The following is a 27,984-nucleotide window of genomic DNA, read 5'->3' as shown; positions in this document are numbered from 1 at the left end:
AAGTCACCTGCGTATTGTTGCATATTTTTACTTTTATGACACCTTTTTCACCGATCTCCTACTTTGCTCTTTGTGTCCAGCTGATTTTGGTGCTTTGTCCTCTCATGCAATGGCTTTTCCTGTCTCAGGATTTTATTTTATTTTATTTCTTTTTTGCATCTTTTTGTCAACAGCAAACACTTAAAAAAAATCTGCCTTTCTGCATTAATAACAATTTAAATGAGTCAAATATTTGCAGGAGGAAATTTTATTTTCTCTTAACCCATGTTCTGCAGAAACTAGTTCTGTGGGATACTGACATGTGCAGGTGCCCGGTGAAAAGGTGGAATAAATAAAATACATCCTTTCTTGTCCCAAGACTCACCCATGCCTTTGTGCGCTGAGACTCTTGTGACCCGTCCATAGGGCAGTGTGTGGGCACGGCCCTGACATCTGGGAACCCTCTTTCTGGTTAGGACGTAGCACAACTGTGTTATCTTGTGCTCTCTTCTATGGAAGGATATTTCTGTATTTTGTCTTTTTTTTTTTTTAACTTCCTAATGATACCAAATATAGCTAGGTCTTTTTATTAAGTTCAGTTGTGGCTTGTGCTAAGAACACTTTGTTTGCTACAATTAGATTTATCCCTACTTTCAGTATTCTACCGTTTTTCTTCTGGGACATCTCTGTGTTCACACGACGCACCTTGATTTGATTTGGTTTGGTTTCTCCGGTTTCCATGGGGCTCCCTGCTGCCCCCACTGCAGATCGCGCTCTACGGGAGCATGTGTTCAGGGCCCCCTGTTCTCCTCAGCCTTCCACCTGCTTGTTTCTACACTTGATTGTTTTTTTTTGTTGTTTTGTTTTTGTTTTTGTTTTTGTTTTTTCATGAGGCAGTGTGGCTTCTTTTATCCTGTTTGGGAACAACAAGTAGATATTTCTAGGGGTTTTTTTCTTGATTGTTTTGTAATTCATTATTTAGAGACTCTGTTTTACTCAGACTTCAACAACCTTTGCCCTTTTTCTCAGCAAGAGAATATTCACAGACCTCATGTGACGGCAGATGTTTCTGGAAATGGTCTGTAGGTAAGGTATGCTGTCAGCGTCCTGCAGTGGTGGTGGATTTCCCATCTCAACCCACAGATCTTGTAGCTTTGGGTTTATTATTTTGTTTTTTTCTGGTTTATTTTTCATTATTTCTAGATTTTTTTCAATTGGAATACATTTGTGTTAAAAAAAAAAACAACAACACAAGTTGTAAAACCTCCTCTTCTTTGTCTCCCAATCCTCAGCATCCTCTACAAGTAACAACTGTTGTTAATTTCTGTATCTTTCTGGAATTCCTTTATGGGGACACAAGCAAACGCAAATACAAGTTCTCATTCTGCATGCTCTCTGCATCTAACCATATAGAGAGAGACGTGCGCTTGGCTCAGCACAAAGCAGTTCCGTGCTCGGCAGGCACTCACCTCTGCAGGGCTGAGGGGGGACATTCCTTCCACTCATCCAGCCTCATTCTTCTGTCCTGGGGCAGCGTGTCGTGGTGTGGCGCCCCGCACCCGGCTCTGCAGTCAGACACAGCCCGCTCCACACCGTGGGCTGCTGACCACCCCCACTTCTCTGACTGTAGCATGCCCTGGGACAGAAAAGACGGTGTTCGCTTACACACTTGCGTGGCATTCTCGTCTTGCCACCAGTTTGGCATCCAGGTGTGTCATCAGTGGTTCCTCTCCAATTGCCTGTGGACCAGTGTGGGTGTTGTCAAGCTCTTGGGGTGAGTGCACGACTGTAACGGGACCTGGGACCACACCTCCCTCAGCAACAGATGGGGGATGCGATGGTCCTTCCCCGCAGTTTGAGGACCACGGGCGAAGACACTTGGAGATACAGTGTTTGACGAACATAAAAGAGAGAGGTTGATGAGGGCGGGAAGAACCACTGGGTGACATGAAAGGACTTGTGGTTTTTATGGGAGAGGGTATTTGCCTAATTTTGGGGCCAGTGCAGTCCCGATACCCAGAGCCAACAGAATGCAGTAAAATCAATCAACATCTTTTTCTGCCTTTTCAAACAAGTCTGCCTCCTGGTTCAGATGTATCCAGGGGGCCACGTGACTTGATTCAAGACCACACCACGTTCGTCAGTAACGGTCAGCCGTGGCCTGTGTTCTCAGTGCTGTTGTTCTGAATGCAACAGTGGAAACAGGTATTCTCTGTCACGTCCATGCGGCTCCCATGTTCTTCCAGATGGTTCCATTTGTTTCTTCATAGTTTTTGCCATCTGAAGCTAGACTTTTATTAGTAGTAATGTCTCCCATGCCGTTGTGCCCAATGGAAAGTGAGGAAAATGGTGCACTACCCTCTTTCAGCAAGAAGCTCCACTCATCTGAATAATGTGATTTATATCCAAAGCCAACTTCCAACTTTTTCAGAGAACTCCATACTAAATGTGGCAAACTTTGGATCCTCTTGAACAAGAGTTAAATCCATGTGCTCATGCTCTCCATGGAGGCTGAAAAGCCATATGGGGGGAAATACGGAAAAGTAAATGGACATCAAAATAGATTTGGTTGAAAAAATACTTTTAGGCGGAAAGAAACAAAATAATTGAAGATGTGAGCCCACATTCACCGCAAGCTTTATTTAGCAAAAAAGTGATTTGACTTCTGATGTCTAAAGTTTGACAGATCACTTGGTGAGTCGTGTACAAGGGGAAACATCCATAGCTTGAGCACCAAGTTGGCTCCATCACTGCAATTTGTATGGAGCCAATACCATGTTAACACAGTTCCCAACCTCTGCCAATTAAATTAAATACGCTATTGAAATGCCGCAGTTCATGATTCTACTTTCTTGCCAAAAGTAGTGCATTTTGGACTTCATAGGCCAATGAGAGGTTTTAAAAGTTAGAACTGGAATATATTTTGGAGGCATTAAAGAAGGCAAAAATTCTAAAAATGATGGCTGTGCAGTAGGCCCATCAATGCTTCTTCTTTACCAGTTTGTTTGGCATAACCCATGTCTTGCCGTAGCAAGAAGCAGTTGGGTTGCAGCAAATCTTGGGCATCCTTTGAACAGTTTTTACGGGCCTTCTGGACACTTCAGATAAGACGCAGTGCAAGAGGTATTTTTTTTTTTAAATATGTATAAAGAAAATACAGCGTTCTCTGTCACATGCTTGGAATTCGAGCCTGTGGTGCGAATACCTTAGAAGAGCTGTCATATATTGATTACTTCAGTTGTCTCCATTTACTTATAAAATAAATGAAGTCAGCTCTTGGCTCTTCTAACTCCCTAATGACCACTTCCTTCGTTCACCTCCTCTTTCCAAGCATTACCTTAGGACGACCTGGTGGGGCCAGTTTAACGACAACATCTGAAGGAAAAAGAATTCCTGATCCTTGCCTCTCGCCAGCAAAACAAACAAACAAAACAGAGTCTCTGTGCAGTAGGCATATAGATGTCCTCGGCCCTGGACCGTAAGCTTCCCTGCAAAGTACCGCAAGAAAAATTACCTGTACGAGAGCTGGATCGGGACCATCTTTTTAGTGCATGTGGGTGGGTGAATAGCCTCACACCACCCACAGTGAAATACAAGAAAACTGACATGATTGCATCACGTTATGGGTTCCTGTCGTTCAGCCCAGCACCATTTCCTGAGCACCTGCTGTGTGGAGGTCACAAGGAACGCTTGTGGGCGCCCAGATGAAGGAGCCATAGTCCCTCTTCTCTGGAAACAGGCTAGGAAGGCTAACAGCCTTGCTCCTGCACGATAAACCCATCAAGAATGCAGAGCAGAAGGTATCCTTAGGGGAGTTTCAGTGATCAGGAGAGTTGAGACACGCTTTCCGTCCGGCTCTTTCCTTCCTTCCCTCTTTTCTTTGTAAATTTCTGTCCCGTTGTATGTTTCTTCTCCTTGGCTCGTCTACTCATATGCACGCCCAGAGCAGCAGTGGTTCTGAGAGGCCGTGATCTGGAACGATCGTTGGCTCTGCCAGGAATAGTCAACAGCCTCCACTTCAATAAAATGTGAACATTGACAACCCCCCCGTCACAGGCAAGCCCAGTGGAAGTAAAGAACGTCAGCTGCACAGCTGGCCAAGTCCAGCCACCACGTAGCAGCTTTTAAGGATGCTGTAAAATTCCTTCCATAAATAAGGGGGAAAAAAATAAAAGGCGAACTTCTCAGAATGTCAGGTTTCTTTGCCAGCCTTCCAACCTGTAAGGCAAGGATGCAGTTCTTCCCTGAGAGATGGCATCTTAGACTTAGATTATATTGTGTATGGAAACATCAGAGGGAAGAAAAACCCAAACCTCTGTTAGGAAAAAAAAAAAATCTTTTTATATAGCCATAAAAGGGAAATGGCTAACGCCCACACCACTCTCAGCTGAGATGAAGAGAGTGTGTCTGCCGGAGCTTTCCAATATGAAGAAATAAAAATCCCAGTCCTTCTGCCCGGGTTTCATGGCCCCGTGGCCTTGCCTAGGAAATCAAGGAAGACTTGTAAAACACTGCATTCACAGAGCTCAAAGTTTCACTTTACCACCCTTGCCACATACAGACGCATCGGCTCAAATCGGAACAAGATGTGATCTTACTGAGAAAGAATCCTTACGATATCACGTTACCTCCCCCTGGAAATTCCCCCAAGCACGTATAAAATCCCAAAGACCTAAAGTAGAACACCGAAGAAAGGCTCTCAGGCTCAAAAGCAAGCTGCATTGACTTTCCTTGTATCATATTATATACACATATTACAATTATGTCAGCGATTAAAAGCATTGTCATGCTGCATTATGAACTGTTCTTATGTTTGGGATTAGATAACTCTCCTCCATACCCCCACGGGTTCCTTTTATGTCCTAAGGGCAAATCCTTTCTCTTGGGTCAGGAATGTAATAAGGTAGGTTTTCCTCTCTCTGGGATATTGTGTCTGTCTCACTGTGTTTAAATTGATGCAGAAAGCTCTTCAGAGCAAAATACAGTATTTTCTTTGTATATGAGCCAGCAGTTGACTAACCCACAGGGAATTCTCTGTGTTGAGCATTTTAAAGGTACAAGTTGGGTATGTTTGAACTGCTGAAGCTCAGTGAAAGCCACTGGGAGAGTGGATTGGCCATGGCTCTGAGAAGAGATGCCTTCTCTCTCACGTGGTCTTGGGGAAAAAAAAATCACTATTCTAACCAATAATTTTTTAATGATAAATTAAGTCAGGAAAACTACCCAGCTCATTTTAATAATAATGGTTCAAGACAGGAATAAAGAGGAATTACAGTTTGTATAAATGTAGGTTACATATAATTTAAAGGCATTTAGCTACCAAAAAAATGAGTTCCCTAAAAATAGCAGTTTTCTCCCCATCAGATGTATGAATTATTAACACATCCCTCCTGGGAGTTGAACCACAGTCCCTGGTATCCAAAACCAGCAAATTTGCCATTTGAAGTAAAGGGCAATTTCTCTTTGATTTTCTCTCTCCTTCCAGACCACCAGTTGCCAGAGGTCAAGGCCATTTCCAACCAAGGATAACTTATTTAACCCTCGTAATGTTGGTTACTGGTTTTCATAGTACCCCGGAGTCTAGGATCTTGGAATTCATACAGAATCTAAGCAGTATAGTGTGTGTGTATGTGTGTGTGCACAATGCGTATGTTTCCTTCCTTCCCTCCCTCCCTCCTTCCTTCCTTCCTTCCTTCCTTCCTTCCTTCCTTCCTTCCTTCCTTCCTTCCTTCCTTCCCTCTCTCCCTCCCTCCCTCCCTCCCTCCTTTCTTCCCTTTGTGTGCAGTCTCATGCGTTCAGATTAAATAAAAATCATGCTATAGCTACAATGAAGCATACATCTCCACCCTCTCTCGACAGTGCACTTTTTATAGCATTTAATTAAAAAGAAAAACTCCCCTTCTGGTGAACCCTTTGGCTATTTCTGACAGATGACTCTTTCTTGACCTTGAGTTTACCGCTGTTTCCCCTCAGTCCCATCTATGTGTGGGTGAAAAGTTTTGCACTGGATTCTGTTCCGATCTCTTCCACAAACTTGTGGTGCACTAGTAGGTAAGTTTCTGAACCTCTCTGAGCATCAGGAACATCCTCCTGTAGGAGATAAAGGATAAGAGAGGAGTAACCACATGGAAAGACATGGGTCAAGCAGGCCCAGCACAGAAGTGGGCTTTAGCAAGGGAGCAGTGCGCACAGCCTGCCTGCCCCATCCCTAGAAACAGAGGGCAGGAGAAGACAAAGCAAGAATGATCATAACGCTGGTCCTCACCTTCCCATGGCCTTGTACAGTGGATTTATATCGGTTCATGGGAAGGACCTCGAAGAGGATAGCCTGGAGCCCCAGCGCCATACACGACTCTTAAAACATTCTGGTGATACTCATTGTTGTGCTTGAGTTACCTGAAAAATGAAATGCATAGAAGTCACTTTGCAGGTAATTTAGATAAGATGACAAATAGTATGCTTTTACTTTAAATACCCAGGTGACAAAATGTGGACCAAACATTGAGATTCAATTAGCTTCATTCAGTCTCTGGGTTTTTCTGGCAAATGCATTCACTGTTTTCTCCCTACAGAGTGTTAAAATTCATAACCTTTTAACCCATTTCTGCACTCTTATAATCATACTGTATTCATATTCTGTTCCTATGCAATGTGGAGACAATTATGAAAGCCACCTATATGTTGAAGGCATACGCTTGAAGTCTCAAATGAAACTTTTTAAAAGTTGCACGATTACACAATATATACTGGCCATGTTTTCCTAGGAAAATGTGCTTAGGAAAATATGTTTTATAGAAGCAAGCCCCCAAATTAAAAGCATATTTTTAGGAATAAATTAGCTCTTCTTGAGAAGTGAAATTTTTACTTTGCTAGGGAGGTAAAAGGCAAAACAAAAACAAACAAAAAAATCAAAATGCAGGAATGGCTCAAATTCAAGGAAAGTCACCTCCCCCAAGAGTGATTTCTCCATGGAAAGGATGGTGCTCAGCACTAGGTGGGCTGGCTTCCCCCTTCTCTTTTGGAAGGGCCACAGATCATTTCACACAAACACACACACACGTGCGTTTTTTTAGTTGCAAGTTTAAATCTGTGTTTTCCTTATGTCTCCGGTTGAAACAATGTATGAGCAACCTTACTTCCTCGTTGCTGTCTCTTCCAACACTTTGGTCATGGTGCAGACAAGATTTCCATGACCTTAATGAGATTTGCACAAGCAGATTAAAGATGAAATCTGCCCTTCGGTCTTCTATTACTTAACAGCGGGGCATTAGGAAGAAATCTCTGGATAAACTCTCGACAAAAACAATAGCCAGGGGCAGAATTCCAGTGTATAGCCTGATCACAAGGGTAACTTGGCCTTTTTTCTCTCCATCTGAAGCATCATTGAATTATTTTCAAGAGAAACCTATCGTAAAACCTAAAATTATGTGCTTTCCACGGCCAGTGGAACGAACATTCACAGGAAGGCTTAGCACTTAGACGCCAGAACTCTCACCCCAGACCTGTATCAACATGGCGATGGTGGGCAAAAATAAATTTTAGAATCCCTTTTCACTGATAATGTATGGGAACCAACTCAGATAACTGAATTATGTCACTACTAGCTCAAAACCTCAAACTACAGTCACAGTAAAAAAGGGCTGTTTGGTGGACCCTGAAGGCATATGAGAGGCTGAGGTTTATCAGATTGCTGAGAGTAGAGGAATCACAGGAAATTGCTTCTGTTTCCTGGGGCTTCTGGTTCTCAAAGCACAAACCCACAGCGGCGGACTGGGGGTAATGCTGAGACCTGGGCCCACCTCAATGCTCAGCATGGTATTTCCAATAACAAATGCCTCCAACAAATATTTATTGAGCATTTACTATATGCTGGGCACTGTTTCAGGCACTTGGAATACATCAGTGAGCGAAATCAATAAAAATCTCTGCCTGTGCGGAATTTACATTCTCATGGGGAGGCAGGCAATAAATCAGGAACGGTCTGTACATAGAGAAGAGTGTGTTCAAGGTGATGAGGGCCATGGGGAAAAGGGAGCAGCAGGGCCAGGGGGTGGAGAGTTCAGGGGTGAGGAGGTTGTACTATAAATGGGGTGATCAGTCTCATTAAGGAGGTGACACTGGAAGGAGGACTTGAAGGAGGTCCAATAATCTTGGCGTAGTGACCCCATCCCAGAGGACAGCCAGGCGTCTCCTCCTGCATGTCCAGGTTGCTCAGCCTCTGGGGTGGCCTTTGCCTTCACGGCGTTGGCTCTGCAGGGACCAGGTGGCGGGCGTCCCCACCCGCACCCTGCCACGCCTGGTCTCCGTGGTCCTTGGGTGCCCCCCGCTTCCATCCCATCTTGCTGGGCACTCAGGTGTTGGTGACCGGACCACAAGATGTGGGGAGCCGTCTTTGCTTCCAGCCCTGCAGGTCCCAGGGTTCTTCCAGATACACCCCTGCGCCCCAGTCCCAGCCACTGCGTGCCGTCTGCTCTGTCTCTCCTCCACTTCCTCATTTCCCTCCCTGTCTCTCAAACACCAGTTTCCCATCATCATCCCCAGCGGCCCCCCTTCCTCCTCCATGCAGTCTCCATAGCTTGGGCTTTTCAAATTGGGCTTTGCAAAGTCCTTAAAGTTCTGTGTGTGGGGCTCACCAAAGATAATACAGGGGTAGGGAAGGGGACGGCCCTCCTCCTTCAGCTACAACCTCTCCTAGATCCCTAATTCTTCAGACATGTCTTCTCTGTCGTTTCTCCTTATGGAGATGTCCTGGGGGCACTTCCAAAATGCCGTGTCCCAAACAGACACCCAATCTCACAAATTCTCTCTGAATCTTTCAAGCCAGAAACTTCCGTATCACCTATTACTCCTCTCTCTGATTCACCATCCACAAACTATCCCAAATTGTCTCTCAATCTAGCCCTTTCTCTCCATCGTCTTCTTGGTTGCCGGGGGTATAATGTAGGTTCCTTCGAGCATTCAGCACCCCTCGTGGTTTCGCTGCAGCCAAGGTACTACGGCAAGGCGCCCTCCCTGCTCCCTCGTTCACCCCTCCTGTAGTATGTAAGCGTGCACACACACCCTCACCCTCACCCCACACTGGGTGGCATTTGCCCACACATCATGTTCTTCCTTGACCCTGGACCTCTGTAGCTCTAGTCCCTCCTCTAGGATACACTGTTCTCTGGGTCAGGTTCCCTCTCTTTATTCTGGATTCAACTCATGTACCTGCTTGTGAAGCCTTCCCTGACTTCACTCTGTCCCCTATCCCATTTTCTTTAAACTACTTGTTTCCCATTCACCCAATATAAAATAGCATCTTCGGGGCGCCTGGGTGCTTCAGTGGGTTAAATGTCTGCCTTTAGCTCAGGTCGTGACCTCAGGGTCCTGGGCTCGAGCCCCACGTTGGGCTCCCTGCTCAGCGGGGAGTCTGCTTCTCCCTCTCCCTCTGCTGCTCCCTGCTCGTGTGCTCTCTGTCTCTCTAATGAATAAATAAAAAAATCTTTAAAAAATAAGTAAATAAAATGGTAAAATATCATCTTCTCAGACACAGTGCCCATGTCTTACTCACATTCCTTTTGCCCCCAAAATACAAATGAATGAATTCCTATATCCTAATGTCTGGGCCAGTGTTTTTTGTTTGTTTGTTTTCTATAAACTCTATGCCTTGATACTAACTTGGTAAAGAAAATTGTCATCTACACATGGACTAATTCGTGTGTGCCCATGTTGTATAGGATATTTTATTCTGATATTCTTACATGTGCCAGCAATCAGGGATGAAGGTGTTTTGAAGGGGGACTTCAACTTGAGTTCGTTGAAAAGCAGCAGAATAGTTCCACACGTTGAAAAGCTTGCTAAAATGGGGATGTCCTGGGGCTTCTTCTCTGTCCTGTTTTGGGGAGATAAACCCAGGCAAGCCCTGGGCACTGGCTGCTAGCTTTCTTGTGACATGGAACCATGAGAGAGGAAGAAAGTCATGCATTTTGGGGGGTAGCTTGCTTTTTTCATTGCAGAGGTGTCCATGAGGTGAAAGCTGATTTTTAAACAGTACCCCTTTCTGCATTCCTACAGCCAATCTTGGACGACATCCAGTGGACATGTCTTACTCAGTCTTGCCTTTTCAGAGTTTAGCACAGTAACTGTGATATCATAAATAAGCATTGAGTTAATAGTGAATGAATGAGTCAGCTCAGCGGGGACATGTGGGCAGATTTCCAAGTGGATAATTTTGCCTGCTTGCCTGCCTTCTTCCTTTCTTCCAGTAGCTCTTGAGATTTGACTGGGTTTGCGTCATTAGCGGCCCCAGACCCTTCTTTACACACGTACACACACACTCACCTAACCTCCTTTTGACTCTGAAGGAAGACTCCTAGCGGTTTCCAGGCAGGAACCTCCCCTAGCCCTAATGGGCAGAAACCCTTGGGGATGAGGATTGGTCTGGGCTAGCATCAGCATAACTCTGCTACCTTGTATCTTCAAAGGGTCCCGGGAAAAAGACTCTTGACTTTTCTCCAAAATAAAATAAATTATTTTCTCCAAATAAATTTCTCCAAAAATAAACTATCATTTGAAATTCAGATACATTTTATTTTATCTGTTATTATTTTAACAAGTATTTTAGTCATCAGAATTATGATTTAAAAACTTGTAAGACCGTACACGAGCTTAAAGGCTGATTGTTGTGATGTTCTGGATCAGCCTTTGGGAGTATAGAGGGAGTGAGGTCACTTTTATAAAGGGCGGTGAAGACAGAGCCCACCCATTCAAATCGGATCACATCTGTCACTCGTCTCTGTTTATGCTGTTCTTGAATTTCAAATTTTCTCATAACCACATTGTATATTCAGGCTCTTTACAAAGAGTGGGGTCTGTATGCTCAGGCTCCGTGGGGATTGCCAAGATCATAAAAATTAAGGAATAATTAAAGGCTAAAATTCTGTATACTTCTAGATAATGGAACTCTTAATATCTCTCATCTCAAACAGGAAACATTTGCATCTACCTTTGCATTCAGGGAGACTTTAAAATTGAATCGGGGGTGTGTGTGTGCGTGTGTGTGTGCAAGCATTTGTCACCTTAAAATTAGGAGTGTAAGGGGTCCTGTTATAATTGTATTTATATTGTTGTACCAAGCCAACCTACCTTTTAAAGTTTTATCACAAAAGAAAGAATTGTTTTGACAATAGGTTGAAGAGTATAGCTGCTCTGTAAATACTAGCAGGAATTATTATTCTACAGAGAAACTATCCATTAACTTTCTTTTCTCTTCATGACAGAAATCCAAGCCCACAAGGTGGGAAGATTTTAATCCTCTAGGACACAGTTTGGCTTCTGAAATCTTTAATTTGGTGATCTGTGGATGGTAATGCTTTCCAGATATCCTGGATTCGTAGAAATGATCCATTCCTATGAGTGACTAATTCATCTGGGTTTTGGGAGAGGTTGCATTTTGTGGCCGCCTATGCTGGACCCTCCGGCCTTGCTCTTGTTCCCATTCGAAGCCAGTTGAGGAGCAGGGAAGCCTGGCTCTCACTGTGTCTTTGGGCCTAGTGGTGTGATCAGAAACCTTGGTACTTGCTGTATGTGGTGGATGGGCTTATTGCAAAAGACGAAAAAGAAAATGTTTTGGAGTGTTCTGGAGATTTCGTTTTCCAAACTATTTCATCCTGTGATTACACAACTGAGATTATCTTGCCACTCTGCAGTTAGCATGCTTCTTATTTCCAGAACGGATGCTATGAAATCCTTACTTGCTTAACTCTTTGTATCTTTGTTTTTGGTAACTAGGCCCCCAGTCCTTTTACTTAAGAAGAGTTCGTGTTTTTATTGTTATTTTGACTGAAACAAAAGTTGGTATGTTTAAGAATAAGATAAAATGGTGAGCCCAGTAATTTGTAGAAAGGATGTAAACAGTCTTAGATGGCTTGGAGGATGTGATGAAGCCACTTTACCTCTCTTTTTAAAATCTCAGTGGGATGTAAATGCTGACGCTTCTAGAAAAGTTCTCAGTTTTTTTGTTTTTTAAACAAAACACACCTTTATTAAACTGTAAGAGAACCTTATTAAAAGAGAAGAGTTACAATGATGTTTTGTAAAATAATTTAGAAGTCAGAGAACAAAACTGAAAGAGAAAGAGAACTTTTACACTTCTTACAAGGAATGAGAGGCCCTTAACCCACTTTGAAGAATGAGGATGTTTTCTTTTTACAGAACTAGTGTAAGGAAATTAATCCATATAATGGTTACATTTTGCTTTTTAAAAATTCTTCTCAAAAACTAAAATTTCCTGATGTTTGAGGTCATCTTAACATTAGGTCAGCATATTGTTCCTGTATGTATATGATTTGGAAAGAGTACCACATGCACTTTTGGAGGGGGAGGAGTTACAGGCTAGGTCAATTCTGCCACAAGCTAGGGGCGCCTGGGTGGCTCAGTCGTTCAGGCATCTGCCTTCGACTCACGTCATGATCTCAGGGTCCTGGGATCGAGCCCCGCATTGGGCTCCCTGCTCAGCGAGGAGTCTGCTTCTCCCTCTGCCCTACTTATGCTCTTTCTCTCTCTTTCTTTCTCTCGCTCTCAAATAAATAAAATCTTCAAAAAGATTATATCACAAATTAGACTTACACCTAGTAATTTTATAATTCAAGGTAGCAACAAAACCAAAACTACAGATTCTGAATTAACTGTACTTGAATTTTCCATGAGGTTTTAGTAAATTTTAGACTATATCATGTCTTAGAAAATACCAGTTTTTTCAAATCATACACTGTTTTGCTTCACACACTTGAACTAATATGAGCGTATGTTGTTTTAGCTTTGTTTCCAACTCTGCACAAAGTTCAGTGTTGTCCATCTTTCCACTCATCTCTACAACTTGAAAGATGAGGAAGGGATATAAGGAGAAATTGTCATTTATGTGACGTTCTCAGGTTGTTAACTCTGAGTCCAGTGTGAAATCCACCAGGAAATATTGTGTCATAGAAGTATGTTCTGTTTTAACTCTGTCTGTGGATCATGTGTGTGTGTGTTTGTGTGTGTGTTAGTGTATGTTCTATAGTAGAAGTTGTGATTAAGGTGCCCCCTTGTCCTTCCATGAGAAACCATTTGCTAGGGCTGACCTCTGTCTGAGGGCTGGATGCAGGGCAAAGTCAGATCCAACCTGGCTATTCCCTGTTCTTCACCCACTTTTCCTTTCTCCCCCCACTGTCCCCTCTGTCACCAGAGTCCCTCACCAAATATGTCAACCCTTAACAACATGGAGGGTTGGAGCATTGACCTTTCTGTGCAGTGGGAAATCTGTGTATAACTTTTGACTCTTCCAAAACTAAACTACTAATAACCTACTATTGACTGGAATTCTTACCAATAATGTAAATAGTTGATTAGGACATATGTTGTATATGTATTATTTACTGTATTCTTACAATAAAATAAGCTAGAAAAAATAAGCTAGAAAGTCATAAGGGAGAGAGAATACATTTATAATAATGTACTCTAAAAAATCTGCATATAGGTGGACCCACACAGTTCAAACCCATGTTGTTCAAAGGTCAAATGGACACTTTCATGGTTCTCTCTTTTTGGGGGGGAGCGATGAGGGGTTAACATCTTTATTGACATATAATTCATATACCACGTGTGAGGCAAACATGATAACTACTGCACTACGGAAACCCAAATTCATATACCATGTGATTCACCCATTTAAAGTCTACAGCTCAGGGGTGCCTGGGTGGCTCAGCCGGTTAAGCGTCTGCCTTCGGCTCAGGTCATGATCCCGGGGTCCTGGGATTGAGCCCCGCATCGGGCTCCCTGCTCAGCGGGGAGCCTGCTTCTCCCTCTCCCTCTGCCTACTTGTTCTCTCTCTCTCTCTGTCAGATAAATAAATAAAATCTTTAAAAAAAAATAAAAAAATAAAGTCTACAGCTCAGTGTATACACAAGAGTTGTGCAACCATCCTTTCAGCCAAATTTACAACATCTTCATTACCGCCAAAAGAAATCCCACCTCCCAATACTTTCTTAGCCACAGGGAACCACTAGTCTTACCTCCCTTCTATATACACTTGCCTATTCTGGGCATTTGTATAAATGGAATCACACAATCTGCGTCCTTTGGTGGCTGCCTTCCTTCACATAGCTCACCCACGTGGTGGTGCGTGTCGAGAGCGTGGTGAGCCTCCACTGTAGTGAAGCTGTGTGTCCAGCCTACAGGGGTGTGGTGGGGGGCTGCGTTAGCGTCCATTCTCTAAATCCAACACTGTGAAGCCCTCTGTTCGGACATTTACCTTCTCAGAGAACTTTGTCTTTTCTTACACATGGAAAAAAAAGTAGTTTTGTTATTGATTTGTACCTAGACACAAGGTTTGATTACCTGTCCGAGAGACTCCATTTATTTATTCCTTCTTCACCAGGAAGCAGATTTTTGTTTTTCATCTCTGCCTAATTCTTAATATTCACAGACCAGAAAGAAGCAAGTATTTTATTTATATAAAGAGAATGGTGTATAGTACCCAAAGTCTTGAGTCCTTTTGATATTTTTCTGTATAATTATTGAGTTGTATCAGAAAACTGAAAGGTGCCTAGATATTTTTTTTTAAGATTTTTTTTATTCTTATGTTAATCCCCATACATTACATCATTAGTTTTAGATGTAGTGTTCCATGATTCATTGTTTGTGCATAACACCCAGTGCTCCATGCAGAACGTGCCGTCCTCAATACCCACCACCAGGCCAACCCATGCTCCCACCCCCCTCCCCCCCAGAACATTCAGTTTGTTTTTCAGAGTCCATCATCTCTCATGGTTCGTCTACCCCTCCGATTTCCCCCGCTTCATTCTTCCCCTCCCACTACCTTCTTCTTCTTTTTTTTTCTTAACATATATTGCATTATTTGTTTCAGAGGTACAGATCTGAGATTCAACAGTCTTGCACAATTCACAACGCTTAGCAGAGCACATACCCTCCCCAGTGTCTATCACCCAGTCACCCCATCCCTCCCACCCCACCCCTCACTCCGGCAAACCTCAGTTTGTTTTCTGAGATTAAGAATTCCTCATATCAGTGAGATCATATGATACATGTCTTTCTCTGTTTGACTTATTTCACTCAACATAATACCCTCCAGTTCCATCCACGTCATTGCAAATGGCAAGATCTCATTCCTTTTGATGGCTGCATAATATTCCATTGTGCATATATACCACATCTTCTTTATCCATTCATCTGTCAATGGACATCTTGGCTCTTTCCACAGTTTGGCTATTGTGGACATTGCTGCTATAAACATTGGGGTGCATGTACCCTTTTGATCCCTACTTTTGTATCTTTGGGGTAAATACCCAGTAATGCAATTGCTGGATCATATGGTAGCTCTATTTTCAACTTTTTGAGGAACCTCCATACTGTTTTCCAGAGTGGCTGCACCAGCTTGCATTCCCACCAACAGTCTAGGAGGGTTCCCCTTTCTCCACATCCCCGCCAACATCTGTCGTTTCCTGACTTCTTAATTTTAGCCATTCTGACTGGTGTGAGGTGGTATCTCATTGAGGTTTTGATTTGGATTTCCCTGATGCCGAGCAATGTTGAGCACTTTTTCATGTGTCTGTTGGCCATTTGGATGTCTTCTTTGGAAAAATGTCCGTTCATGTCTTCTGCCCATTTCTTGATTGGATTCTTTGTTCTTTGGGTGTTGAGTTTGATGAGTTCTTTTAGATTTTGGATACTAGCCCTTTATCTGATATGTCATTTGCAAATATCTTCTCCCATTCTGTCAGTTGTCTTTTGCTTTTGTTGACTGTTTCCTTTGCTTTGCAAAAGCTTTTTATCTTGATGAAGTCCCAAGAGTTCATTTTTGCCCTTGCTTCCCTTGCCTTTGGCGATGTTTCTAGAAAGAAGTTGCTGCAGCTGAGGTCGAAGAGGTTGCTGCCTGTGTTCTCCTTTAGGATTTTGATGGACTCCTGTCTCACATTGAGGTCTTTCAACCATTTGGAGTCTATTTTTGTGTGTGGTGTAAGGAAATGGTCCAGTTTCATTCTTCTGCATGTGGCTATCCAATTTTCCCAACACCATTTGTTGAAGAGACTGTCTTTGTTCCATTGGACATTCTTTCCTGCTTTGTCAAAGATGAGTTGACCATAGAGTTGAGGGTCCATTTCTGGGCTCTCTATTCTGTTCCATTGATCTATGTGTCTGTTTTTGTGCCAGTACCATGCTGTCTTGATGATGACAGCTTTGTAATAGAGCTTGAGTCCAGAATTGTGATGCCGCCAGCTTTGCTTTTCTTTATCAGCATTCCTCTGGCTATGCGGGGTCTTTTCTGGTTCCATACAAATTTTAGGATGATTTGTTCCAATTTTTTGAAAAAAGTGGATGGTATTTTGATGGGGATTGCATTGAATGTGTAGATTGCTGTAGGTAGCATTGACATCTTCACAATATTTGTTCTTCCAATCCATGAGCATGGAACGTTTTTCCATTTCTTTGTGTCTTCCTCAATTTCTTTCATGAGTATTTTATAGTTTTCTGAGTACAGATCCTTTGTCTCTTTGGTTAGATTTATTCCTAGGTATCTTATGGTTTTGGGTGCAATTGTAAATGGGATCGACTCCTTAATTTCTCTTTCTTCTGTCTTGTTGTTGGTGTATAGGAATGCCACTGACTTCTGTGCATTGATTTTATATCCTGCCACTTTACTGAATTCCTGTATGAGTTCTAGCAGTTTTGGGGTGGAGTCTTTTGGGTTTTCCACATAAAGTATCCTATCATCTGCAAAGAGTGAGAGTTTGACTTCTTCTTTGCCGATTTGGATGCCTTTGATTTCTTTTTGTTGTCTGATTGCTGTGGCTAGGACTTCCAATACGATGTTGAATAGCAGTGGTGATAGTGGACATCCCTGCCGCGTTCCTGACCTTAGGGGGAAAGCTCTCAGTTTTTCCCCATTGAGAATGATATTCACTGTAGGTTTTTCATAGATGGCTTTTATGATATTGAGGTATGTACCCTCTATGCCTATACTCTGAAGAGTTTTGATCAAGAAAGGATGCTGTACTTTGTCAAAAGCTTTTTCTGCATCTATTGAGAGGATCATATGATTCTTGTTCTTTCTTTTGTTAATGTATTGCATCACATTGGTTGATTTGCAGATGGTGAACCAACCTTGCAGCCCAGGAATAAATCCCACTTGGTCGTGGTGAATAATCCTTTTAATATACTGTTGGATCCTATTGGCTAATATTTTGGTGAGAATTTTTGCATCCATGTTCATCAGGGATATTGGTCTGTAATTCTCCTTTTTGATGGGGTCTTTGTCTGGTTTTGGGATCAAGGTAATGCTGGCCTCATAAAATGAGTTTGGAAGTTTTCCTTCCATTTCTATTTTTTGGAACAGTTTCAGAAGAATAGGTATTAATTCTTCTTGAAATGTTTGGTAGAATTCCCCTGGGAAGCCATCTGGCCCTGGGCTTTTGTTTTTTGGGAGATTTTTGATGACTGCTTCAATTTCCTTAGTGGTTATAGGTTTGTTCAGGTTTTCTATTTCTTCCTGGTTCAGATTTGGTAGTTGATACATCTCTAGGAATGCCTCCATTTCTTCCAGATTATCTAATTTGCTGGCATAGAGTTGCTCATAATATGTTCTTATAATTGTTTGTATTTCTTTGGTGTTGGTTGTGATCTCTGTCTTTCATTCATGATTTTGTTGATTTGGGTCATTTCTCTTCTCTTTTTGATAAGTCTGGCCAGGGGTTTATCAATCTTGTTAATTCTTTCAAAGAACCAGCTCCTAGTTTCGTTGATCTGTTCTACTGTTCTTTTAGTTTCTATTTCATTGATTTCTGCTCTGATCTTTATTATTTCTCTTCTCCTGCTGGGTTTAGGCTTTATTTGCTGTTCTTTCTCCAGCTCCTTTAGGTGTAGGGTTAGGTTGTGTACTTGAGACCTTTCTTGTTTCTTGAGAAAGGCTTGTATTGCTATATACTTTCCTCTTAGGACTGCCTTTGCTGCATCCCAAAGATTTTGAATAGTTGTGTTTTCATTTTCATTGTTCCGTGTATTTTTTTAATTCTTCTTTAATTTCCTGGTTGACCCATTCATTCTTCAGTAGGATGCTCTTTAGCCTCCATGTATTTGAGTTCTTTCCGACTTTCCTCTTGTGATTGAGTCCTAGTTTCAAAGCATTGTGGTCTGAAAATAGGCAGGGAATGATCCCAATCTTTTGGTACCGGTTGAGACCTGATTTATGACCTAGGGTGTGATCTATTCTGGAGAATGTTCCATGGGCAGTAGAGAAGAATGTGTATTCCGTTGCTTTGGGGTGGAATGTTCTGAATATGTCTGTGAAGTCCATTTGGTCCAGTGTGTCATTTAAAGTCTTTATTTCCTTGTTGATCTTTTGCTTAGACAATCTGTCCATTTCAGTGAGGGGGGTATTAAAGTTCCCCACTATTATTGTATTGTTGTGGATGTGTTTCTTTGCTTTTGTTATTAATTGCCTTATATAATTGGCTGCTCCCATGTTAGGGGCATAGATATTTACAATTGTTAGATCTTCTTGTTGGATAGATCCTTTAAGTAGGATATAATGTCCTTCCTCATCTCTTATTACAGTCTTTGGTTTAAAATCTAATTTGTCTGATATAAGGATTGCCACCCCAGCTTTCTTTTGGTGTCCATTAGTATGGTAAATGGTTTTCTACCCCCTCACTTTCAATCTGGGGGTGTCTTTGGTTCTAAAATGAGTCTCTTGCAGACAGCATATCGATGGGTCTTGTTTTTTAATCCAGTCTGATAGCCTGTGTCTTTTGATTGGGGCATTTAGCCCCTTTACATTCAGGGTAACTATTGAAAGATAGGAATTTAGTGCCATTGTATTGCCTGTAAGGTGAGTGTTACCGTATATTGTCTGTGTTCCTTTCTGGTCTATGTTGCTTTTAGGCTCTCTCTCTGCTTAGAGGACCCCTTTCAAGATTTCCTGTAGGGCTGGTTTTGTGTTTGCAAATTCCTTTAGTTTTTGTTTATCCTGGAAGCTTTTTATCTCTCCTTCAATTTTCAATGACAGCCTAGCTGGATAGAGTATTCTTGGCTGCATACTTTTCTCATTTAGTGCTCTGAATATATCGTGCCAGTCCTTCCTGGCCTGCCAGGTCTCTGTGGATAGGTCTGTTGCCAGTCTAATGTTTCTACCATTGTAGGTTACATATCTCTTCTCCCAAGCTGCTCTCAGGATTTTCTCTTTGTCTATGAGACTTGTAAGTTTTACTATTAGATGTCGGGGTGTTGACCTATTTTTATTGATTTTGAGAGGGGTTTTGATGCCTGTTTCCTTCCCCAAATTAGGGAAGTTCTCTGCTATAATTTGCTCCATTATACCTTCTGCCCCTCTCTCTCTTTCTTCTTCTTCTGGGATCCCAATTATTCTAATGTTGTTTCGTCTTATGGTATCGCTTATCTCTCGAATTCTGCCCTCGTGATCCAGTAGTTGTTTATCTCTCTTTTTCTCAGCTTCTTTATTTTCCATCATTTGGTCTTCTATATTACTGATTCTCTCTTCTGCCTCATTTATCCTAGCAGTTAGAGCCCCCATTTTTGATTAAGGTGCCTGGATATTTTATAAACCAGTACGGATTCAAGCAGTTGTGTTGGGGGGTCTTCGGGGCGATCCCTCCCACAGGAAGCATCACATTGTAAATACTATTAGGACGACTGATGGTGCCAACAAAACCCTTTAAATTATTTTATTTATCTAAAATTAAAGCACATATAGAGATAAAAGGACTGTTTCAGCCCTGATCGTCAGTGGTTGCTGCTTTTTCCTACTTCTGCCTAATGAAGCTGTTAGGAATCCATAGTGTGTCCCTAATAGAATCTGTGTCACGAAACTTGTATAACTTTTCAGATATGGCACATGATTCAAATACCCGCAACAAGAAGGCACATGCCGGGCACCTGGGTGGCTCAATTGGATGAGCAACTGCCTTCGGCTCCAGTCATGATCCTGGACTCCCGGGATCGAGTCCCGCACTGGGCTCCCTGCTCAGTGAGGAGTCTGCTCCCTCTGACCCTCCCCACTTTTATGCTCTCCCTCTCTCGTTCTCTCTCAAATAAATAAATAAATAAATAAAAGAAGGCATATGCCTCCTTTCAGATTGAAAGTTTCAAAGGATTCTTGCATAGTTTCTTATAGGCAAACGATGCCAGTTTCTCTCTCAAATCAGTTTTAATGTACATGAAGCTTTAATGCCTTATAAAGTATTTTTTGTCTTTCTCTTTTACAGAAATATCTCTGGACTACTAAGAGATAGTGCTGGTGACTCTTGAACGTGGGTTTGAACTGCATGGGTCCACTTACATGTGGATTTTTTTTTTTTTTGATAAATACAGGAAAACCATGTAAATGTGTTTTCTCTTCCTTACGATTTTCTTAATAACATTTTCTCTTTCCAGCTTACTCTATTGAAAGAATACAGTGTATAATACACATAACATACAATATATGCGTTAATTGACTGTTAATATTATCAGTAAGGCTTCTGGTCAACAGTAGGCTAATAGTAGTTAAGTTTTTGAGCAGTGAAAACCTGCATGCAGATTTTTAGGTGTGCAGGGTGTCAGCACCCCAACTCCTGTGTTGTCCAAGAATCAACTGTAATAAATTGATAATCTAAAGTCAGGAAACAAATTGAAAATTGAGCTTATTTAAAATTGTTTACTTGCTTGTATCCCATCCTCTGCTAAAATAGGATGCTTTCTTAACATACACTCTCAGCACATCCTTAAAAGTTACGAATTATTGAATTCTACGAAACATATTCACTGACTTGAGCCTGGTTTCTGAGCTCAGCTGGTAGCAGTGTGAAAAGATGTAGAAAGCATCAAGCATTTCTAGTTTCTGAGAAGGCAGGGTTTCGGTTTTATTTCCTTCAGTTTTAAAATAAAATAATGGCATCAAATAGTGGCGTGTTTGTGGGTTAAGATACAGAGAAATGTAGCAAAGGGATGAGTCAGAAATAAAACTGAGGGTCCAGCGAGCATCCGTAGGCTTCACGCCCATAATGCAGATCCCGATGTCTTGAGCATTCATATACAAAATACATTACTCTCCCAGTCTTTATTTTCTCTTCTGTCAAAGCAGTAGGACTGTGTATGTGTGTGCGGACATGTATGTGTTTGTGTGTACATATGCACATGGGTCTTTGTGTGGAGACAGATCATATTTCCTTGAGCACCATGCTACTGAAGACCATGTTCTTTGTATCTCCTGCTGTGAAAAACTTGTCAGTGTACTTTGTAGAAAACTTATAAATTGGTGACAAAATCCTGTGTTACCTGAGAAACAGTAGGAACGGACAGAAAGACAGGTGTGTAATGCCTATGCACAGGGGAGGCGTAGGAAGATCATGGCGAGGGCTGAGTCTAAAGTTTTACATGTCCTGCCTTCCCTGGTTTTAGGTGTGCTCAATGGTAATATTTTCATTACAACAGTGGGAGGAATTCACCTTCTGCATGGGAAGGAGCTGTCTGGTTTTAGGAGAGCACTGACCTTGATCAGCGGGGCGTTTGTCTACTGATCAGCGTGCTGCCCTTGAGCGGAGTTTGCAAGGGGATGTGTGTGCGAAGCTTCCACGCTCCCCTCGAGCTGATTTTGCACGGGGATGTACCTGCGAAGCTTCCACGCTCCCCTCGAGCCAAATTTGCACGGGAATGTACCTGCGAAGCTTCCACGCTCCCCTCGAACTGAGTTTGCACGAGGATGTGTGTGCGAAGCTTCCACGCTCCCCTCGAGCCCTACCGTCGCTTCTCCTCTGAGGAAGTTGCCTCGATGGAGGGTGCTTACCCATCGTGAAAACTTGCGCTTTCTGGGTGGGAATCGGCGGGGAATCTGGCCGAAGGCGAGGGAGACAGAGAGCAAGCAGAAGGATGCTTCCTAGGTTCCTGAACCGCTTGACTAGCAGCTTTATTTGGAGGGCCACCAACAATCGGGACCGATAGACCGCACACGAATGCACTTCATCTGAAGGGTTTGCAGTTAGACTGAGGAAGAACTACCTGTTCTTTCCTGGGAGCAAAATAACGATGCAAGAAGAATGATTCTGATTAGCTTAGCGAAGGCCATTATAGCATCCATTTTGCTGTCCGTGACAGAAAAGCTACCTCTCCCCCATTTTCCTTTAGGTCTTTCTGCCCACAGCACCGAAGCCTCCCAGGCTGCCTCAATGGCCAGGCCAGGCCGACAGAGAGGCTTCTCCCTCCTCCCTGTGTCCCCGGGCGCCGTGGGGAGCAGAAGGGATGGGAATGCGGGGTCTTGGCTCACCTGGCTGCAGACACGTCCCACTGGGGACACAGCAACTTTGTTGGTTTGCTGTGGGTGCCTGAGAGATTTACTTGTTCCAACAGCCATCAGTTTCCTGAGGCAGATGCTTCCAGTCCTGCTTGGAAGATGGAATCCTGCAGAAGCTGTGCGTGGGGGGGTGGGGGGTGGGGTGGTGCAGTGCGGTCCTGGTGTCCCTGTCCTGGTTGTCCTGATGGGGAGAGTTCCGAGCAGCCGAGCCGAGGGAGTTGGCACATGGCACTGTAATTTACGCCATCTATCTCTTTCTGGAACTTGCGCCACTGGCAAATTGCATGTCTTTGTGTTGGATTAGTTTGGACTTTAATCATGCATTATTTTCCCCCCAATTAAATTATTTATATATTTGATTAACGTTTCATTGCTAGGAAGTCAAATGTTCGATGAAACCACAAATAAACACATGCCCATTGAATTTCAGGCCAGCTTCATGCGAGAGCATTCTGTTGGTGGAATGCTAAGAATTCGCTGCGTGTAGTCTTCTTAGCTACCTGGGGATTTGGGTGAGCAAGATCCACCGGGTCCTAGGAGCACAGAGCAGGGGGAGTCTGTCTGGCCTCCCTCCCTCCCCTTGTTTAGCCTAGGATCCTGACTTTTTTTCCTTCCTGTGGATTTTGTCTTTTCCCTAGCACTGACACCTCCCTCGCTCTAATTTCACTTCCTCAGGCTTGACAAGCCTGACCAAGAACGCTGCTCTGCTAGCCCAAGAAGGAAACTGAAATCGCTTAGTCAGGGATGAGCAAACTGATGGCCCACAGTCCAGCTCTGACCCCCTGCTTGCTTTTGCACAGCCCATGAGGGAAGAAATGGTTCTTTCAGTTTTAAATGGTAGAAAAAAAAATTTTAAGACTGTTTCTTGACACGTGAAATGTTCAGCGTCAAAGATAAAGTCAAAGGTAAACAGCTGCACCCATTCATTTACACATTGTCTATGGCCATTCACCTAAAACAGTGGCAGAGTTTGAGTACCTACGACCTTTTGGCCAGCAAAGCCTAAAGTAGTTCCTATCTGGCTTTTTACAGAGAAAGTTTGCCAACACCCAATCTAGTTCATCACCGGGATTTAACAGATGAGAAAATTAAGGTTCAAGTAGGAGAACTGACCTGTCCAGAGATACAGAGCTCATCAGAAGTTGGTCTGGGAGGCTTCTTCCAATGCCCACTGCACGTTCTTTCCCCTGTAGTGTAGAGTCTGCCTCGCTGCAGAGGTCAAGCAGCTTGTGAAAGAAAAGTAAATGTTTAGGACACATGGACATGTAAAATGTATTTCTTAGAATTATTTTTTTCACTTGAAATCTAGAGTCAGGAAATGCGTTCAGCCTAAAATGCATTTGAACTACCCAAGTAAGCAGAAGGATGTCTTCGTATTTCTTTAGAGTAATTGATTACATCCCGTGCTCAGCACTTGGACCCCGTCCCCACCAGCCGAGGTGGTAGAATCTCATTTCAAGAAAAATAACTTGTGGTCTCAATCCAAGTTTGCACTCAAGAGCAGTTTCAGAAAATTACAAAAGCCTATTAGACATTACTCAGGTCTCCTATACGGGGTCCGAGAGGGAAGACCCCCCAGACGCTAACCTTTCTGAAAGTGAGGTTGCTCCTACTGCCTAGCGAAGGTTCTTCCTCGTCCCTCCCCACGTGCAGATCGGCTGGCTGATCGGCATGCGATTCCCGGCCCTGGAATTTTCAGACATTGTCCCAGAGGCCAAGGTCGACGAGAGTTGGTGAGGTATAAATAGGAAATGGGATCTTTCAGTTACTGCTCTCTCGTCAGCTTCTTGTCCACTCCCTCCTCCAGCTTAGTAGTGGGTCCCTCCACACCTCGGTAGGCAGCTTCTAGGACTTGGCCAGCCAGCCAGTTTCAACCTCTGCTTCGGAGCCTTCCATCGCTATTCTGGCCAGGCGTGCACCTGAGGGGACTGGTGGGGTGTTGGTGGCATCCACCCAGCCCGTGGAAACTCATGCCTTCTTACCGCACCAGGGAGTGGCCATGCTGGATGCCTCCTGGGTCTGCTAGACCCACCCTCTCCTGCCATGCGTGTTCTTTATGTACCACACATGGTCCTCACCCTGTTCTGTCCCATTGGTCTCGCTTTTCTGCAATGGTGACCCTTTCTCCCCACACTGTCTCTTATCTGCACACCTGGCAGGTCTCCACGCATCACTTGGGCCCTACCATAAATGCCCCTTCACTGAAGAAGCTAACCCTCCTCTTTGGTGCATCACACGGATTTGAGACCCCCTATTAATTATTTTTAGAAAACCCTTCCTGAAAACAACACTGATCACAACTATAATTGTATAGTAATTTAAGACATTATCTGCTTGGCTCTGGTAGACTATCATTTTCTTAGGGCAGGAAGCATGTCTGTCTGGTTCCCCAGCATGGGGCTTGGTATGGAGTGGACCTCAGTATGCACGAGTAAATGCAGGACAGATGAATGGGGTGTTGCAATCACGTAATGTACAGTAAGCATTTATTAACTGATGAGAAAAAGTGTTTCTAGAAAACTTGAGACTCGGCTCAATGCAACATCCCCTCAGAAAACTCTAGATATTCTAGCTCTTACTCTGATAATCCCACCATCTCCTGTTGGAGACCTGGGGATCTTAGATAACAAGCACTCAGTTCTGTTCAGGAAGTGTGTGTGCAGAACAAAAAGAGTACACTCACCCAGTGTTCCCTTATTCGACCCAGCAAGGTAGGATTCATGTTTGGATATCATTCACATCCTTTTGACTTCTTGATAGTGTATCATCTTAAAGTGATCAAACACATTACATTAAAATCATATTGTATGGACACTAGGTGAAATGAAGCTAAGTTAAGATAAGCAGAAGCATCAAGTTCAATCTCTTTTGTCCAGTGAAAGTTCAGTTTGCCACATGAGTCCAATCAATTCAGCAAAATATTTACTGAGGACCTGCCAGGTGCCAGGGACCCCCAGCCAGTTGCTGAGACTATGAAGCTAGAAGCTGTGGGTCCTGTCCTCTAGGAGTAGACTCAGCCCGAGTTCTAACTCTGTTTTCCAGCTCCACCTGCCTCCCTCTTCCTTCCTCCTTCCCATCCTTTCTCTTTGTTCTTTCATGTCCATCAATCCAAGGAGCTTATTTCCAGTAGCTTGGGGAAAAGTGAACCAAGAGCAGTTTATATGGGATGGATTCGTGTGATCGGCAGGAGCTGCTTGAGGAGCGGGGAGTTCATAGCAACTACCTTTCTCTGCCCTCACCCAGTGTTCAAGTCCAGGAAGCAGAACACACGTCACTTTTTCCTGCCGCGGCAGGCCCCCTCCTAGAGGAACCGGGCAAGGCCGGCTGAGGGTGGAATCTTACCCGCGGGGCCCCCAGAGACCACTCACTCAGGAGTCAGAGCCTAAGCAAGAAAGTAATTAAACGTTCTTTTATGACCATGCAGTGCATGGAATCCGAAGGGGGCTTTCTCTCACTGAACAGGTTCATTTGTGGTGTGTTTTTACGTGCGTTGAGAAAGTCCTTGCAAGAATCTTACATTAAGGCAAACAGAATGTGGGGTAACCAGAGAATAAAACCGAAAGGATCCACCCAGGACATTGATTTCCTCAGTAATTAAATGGACATTTAAATCACATAATCGTCTTACTTAAACTGACTTAAATTTGATCCAAGGTGAGAACCTTCTCTTCCTTGGGTGTTTCTGTAGGGTTCTTTGTGTCTTCCGGTTGTAGGACCCTTGAGATATGACCCCGAGGAACTATATAAAAAAATGGTTCTAAAACTGAATTAATGAGGCATTCAGGGAAATTCGTCTTTGTTTTACAAATGAAGTTAAGCGAGTTCTATAGAGCTGGAAAGGAACCTTGGAGCCTAGGTGAGCCATCCCTGTGTTTTGTACATCAAGAAGGCTACGATCCAGAGACGATAGCATTTCTTTGGTCTCCTGGTTCTCTTCAGTATTTGGTTTATTTGTCTGTGATTCATCGAAGAAAAAAATCCCACTAATTGGAACTAAAGTGTAGTTTGAGAAAGCGCTTCGGTTGTTGGTGCTCCTGTCACAGAATGACGTGTGTGCGTGCACACGTGTGTGTGCGTGTGTGTGTGTGTTCCCTTCCTGAGATCTCAGCCGCAGCGCTAACCCGAGCGGTGGGAGCTGCGGAGTTCCCTTGTGCTCTGTTGACCTTGACCCCCACTCGGCAGGTGAAAAAGGGGGAGGCCCAGCGAGGACGCATGGGCTCACCCCATTTCACAGCTCCCCTTTTCAGAGGCCGTGTGCGGTACCTTTTCTGGGCCACCAGGCCTCCTCCAAATAGTACCACTCCTGCTGGTTAGGAAATTTACGTGCACGGTTACTAAGAGCAAATTTACTTAAGAAACATACCAAAAAAAAAAGATCATCTATATATAAAGTTATCCTATGTTCCTTAGGGCTGAGGGTTGGGGCACTTCTTGCCCTCCCTTCTGTCACCTTCAGAAATGAGTCCTGCATTCCCACGCACTTTCCCTTTCTTTTTCCCCACCCCAGCATATAAATAACGACCATATTCACGGCGAGAAGAAGGAATTCGTGTGCCGGTGGTTGGATTGCTCGAGAGAGCAGAAGCCCTTCAAAGCCCAGTACATGCTGGTGGTGCACATGAGGAGGCACACGGGGGAAAAGCCTCACAAATGCACTGTGAGTGTGCAGCACGAGCTGCGGGCGGGGGGCCACCCGGCAGGGGCGCGTGTCAGGCTGGGGTTCGGGTTCCCCCGCGGGGGGTGGGGCGTCTGCACGCTGTGCGGATGGACCCGGCCAGGCGGCGGGAGGAGCCGGGTCTGTGATGAATGCCCGGAGTTCTGAGAGGGTGTTCTGGGATGGGGGGGAGGCCAGAAGTGGAGAAGGAGCCCTGACAACCACACTTCGGGGGACAGCGGAAGCGCTCTGACCTGCCCTGTCCGACAAGGTAGCCGGAGGCCACGTGTGCCCCTCGGGTGCTTCGCACACCTGGCCAGAGCAACCAAGGAACTGATTTTTGTAATTTCATTTTTTAAAAATGTAAATATCGACAGCCTCTGGTGGCACGTGGCTCCCACATTGGACAGCAGACTGGCAGGCGGGCGGGCGGCAGCTGGGATGCACTGGTGGGCACTGGGAATGAGTGTGTGGCCAGCATCCTGCCCTAGCACTAATACCCATCACGCGGGAGGACCCGGAGGGCAGAGGGAGGTGCCAGCTTCGACTTGAAACCCTTAAGCTCACTTTTAAAAACAGAACCCACGTGACTTCAGAGTTTTCCTTTGCCTTCCTAGTCCGTCCCCATGGCCCTGTGTAGACCCACAAGAGGGCTGGGACTAAGCCTCCTTTCACCGAGGTGCCTCCAGGCTCACTGGGCACTGCTCAGCCCTGTGCTTTACATCTTAAAGGCCCTTTACAAACACGATCAAATTCCATGCCTTTGTATGGACACAAAGCCATATTAGTGAACTTTGTGCTGAATCTAAAATCAGTGGGAACTTGAGGAGATCAATGAGCAGATAATGAAACCCATTGTCCACATTGAGTGGTCTATTAAAAAAAAAAGAAAAAAAAAAAGCCTCCAGGACTTTTTAGTAGCCCTGAAAATGCTGTCTCTTGAACTGCACTGAGCCCCATCTGAATCCCAATAAATGCAGAGTTTAGTAGACTTTTGTTCCTCGGTTTTGAAAAGCTGCTGACCCTCGAAATG

At 43.8% G+C, this 27,984-nt stretch overlaps 1 protein-coding gene across 2 annotated transcripts in view; it reads left to right on the top strand.

Annotated features, from left to right (window-relative positions):
* The window catches only part of GLI3 (GLI family zinc finger 3), a 276,807-nt gene that overhangs the window by 231,069 nt on the left and 17,754 nt on the right, over nucleotides 1-27,984 (top strand). For both annotated transcript variants that reach the window (XM_064575454.1, XM_064575455.1), the window contains exon 11: nucleotides 26,805-26,954. In XM_064575454.1, coding sequence (XP_064431524.1) covers nucleotides 26,805-26,954 — 150 coding nt within the window. The remainder of the gene's footprint in view (nucleotides 1-26,804; nucleotides 26,955-27,984) is intronic.

This window comes from Mirounga angustirostris, unplaced genomic scaffold, assembly GCF_029215605.1.
Source record: "Mirounga angustirostris isolate CCGP_5_RB_7025 unplaced genomic scaffold, mMirAng1.0.hap1 SCAF_12, whole genome shotgun sequence".
Lineage (NCBI taxonomy): Eukaryota > Metazoa > Chordata > Mammalia > Carnivora > Phocidae > Mirounga > Mirounga angustirostris.
The sequence above is the reverse complement of the archived record's forward strand: the minus strand, read 5'-3'. Positions and strand labels throughout refer to the sequence as shown.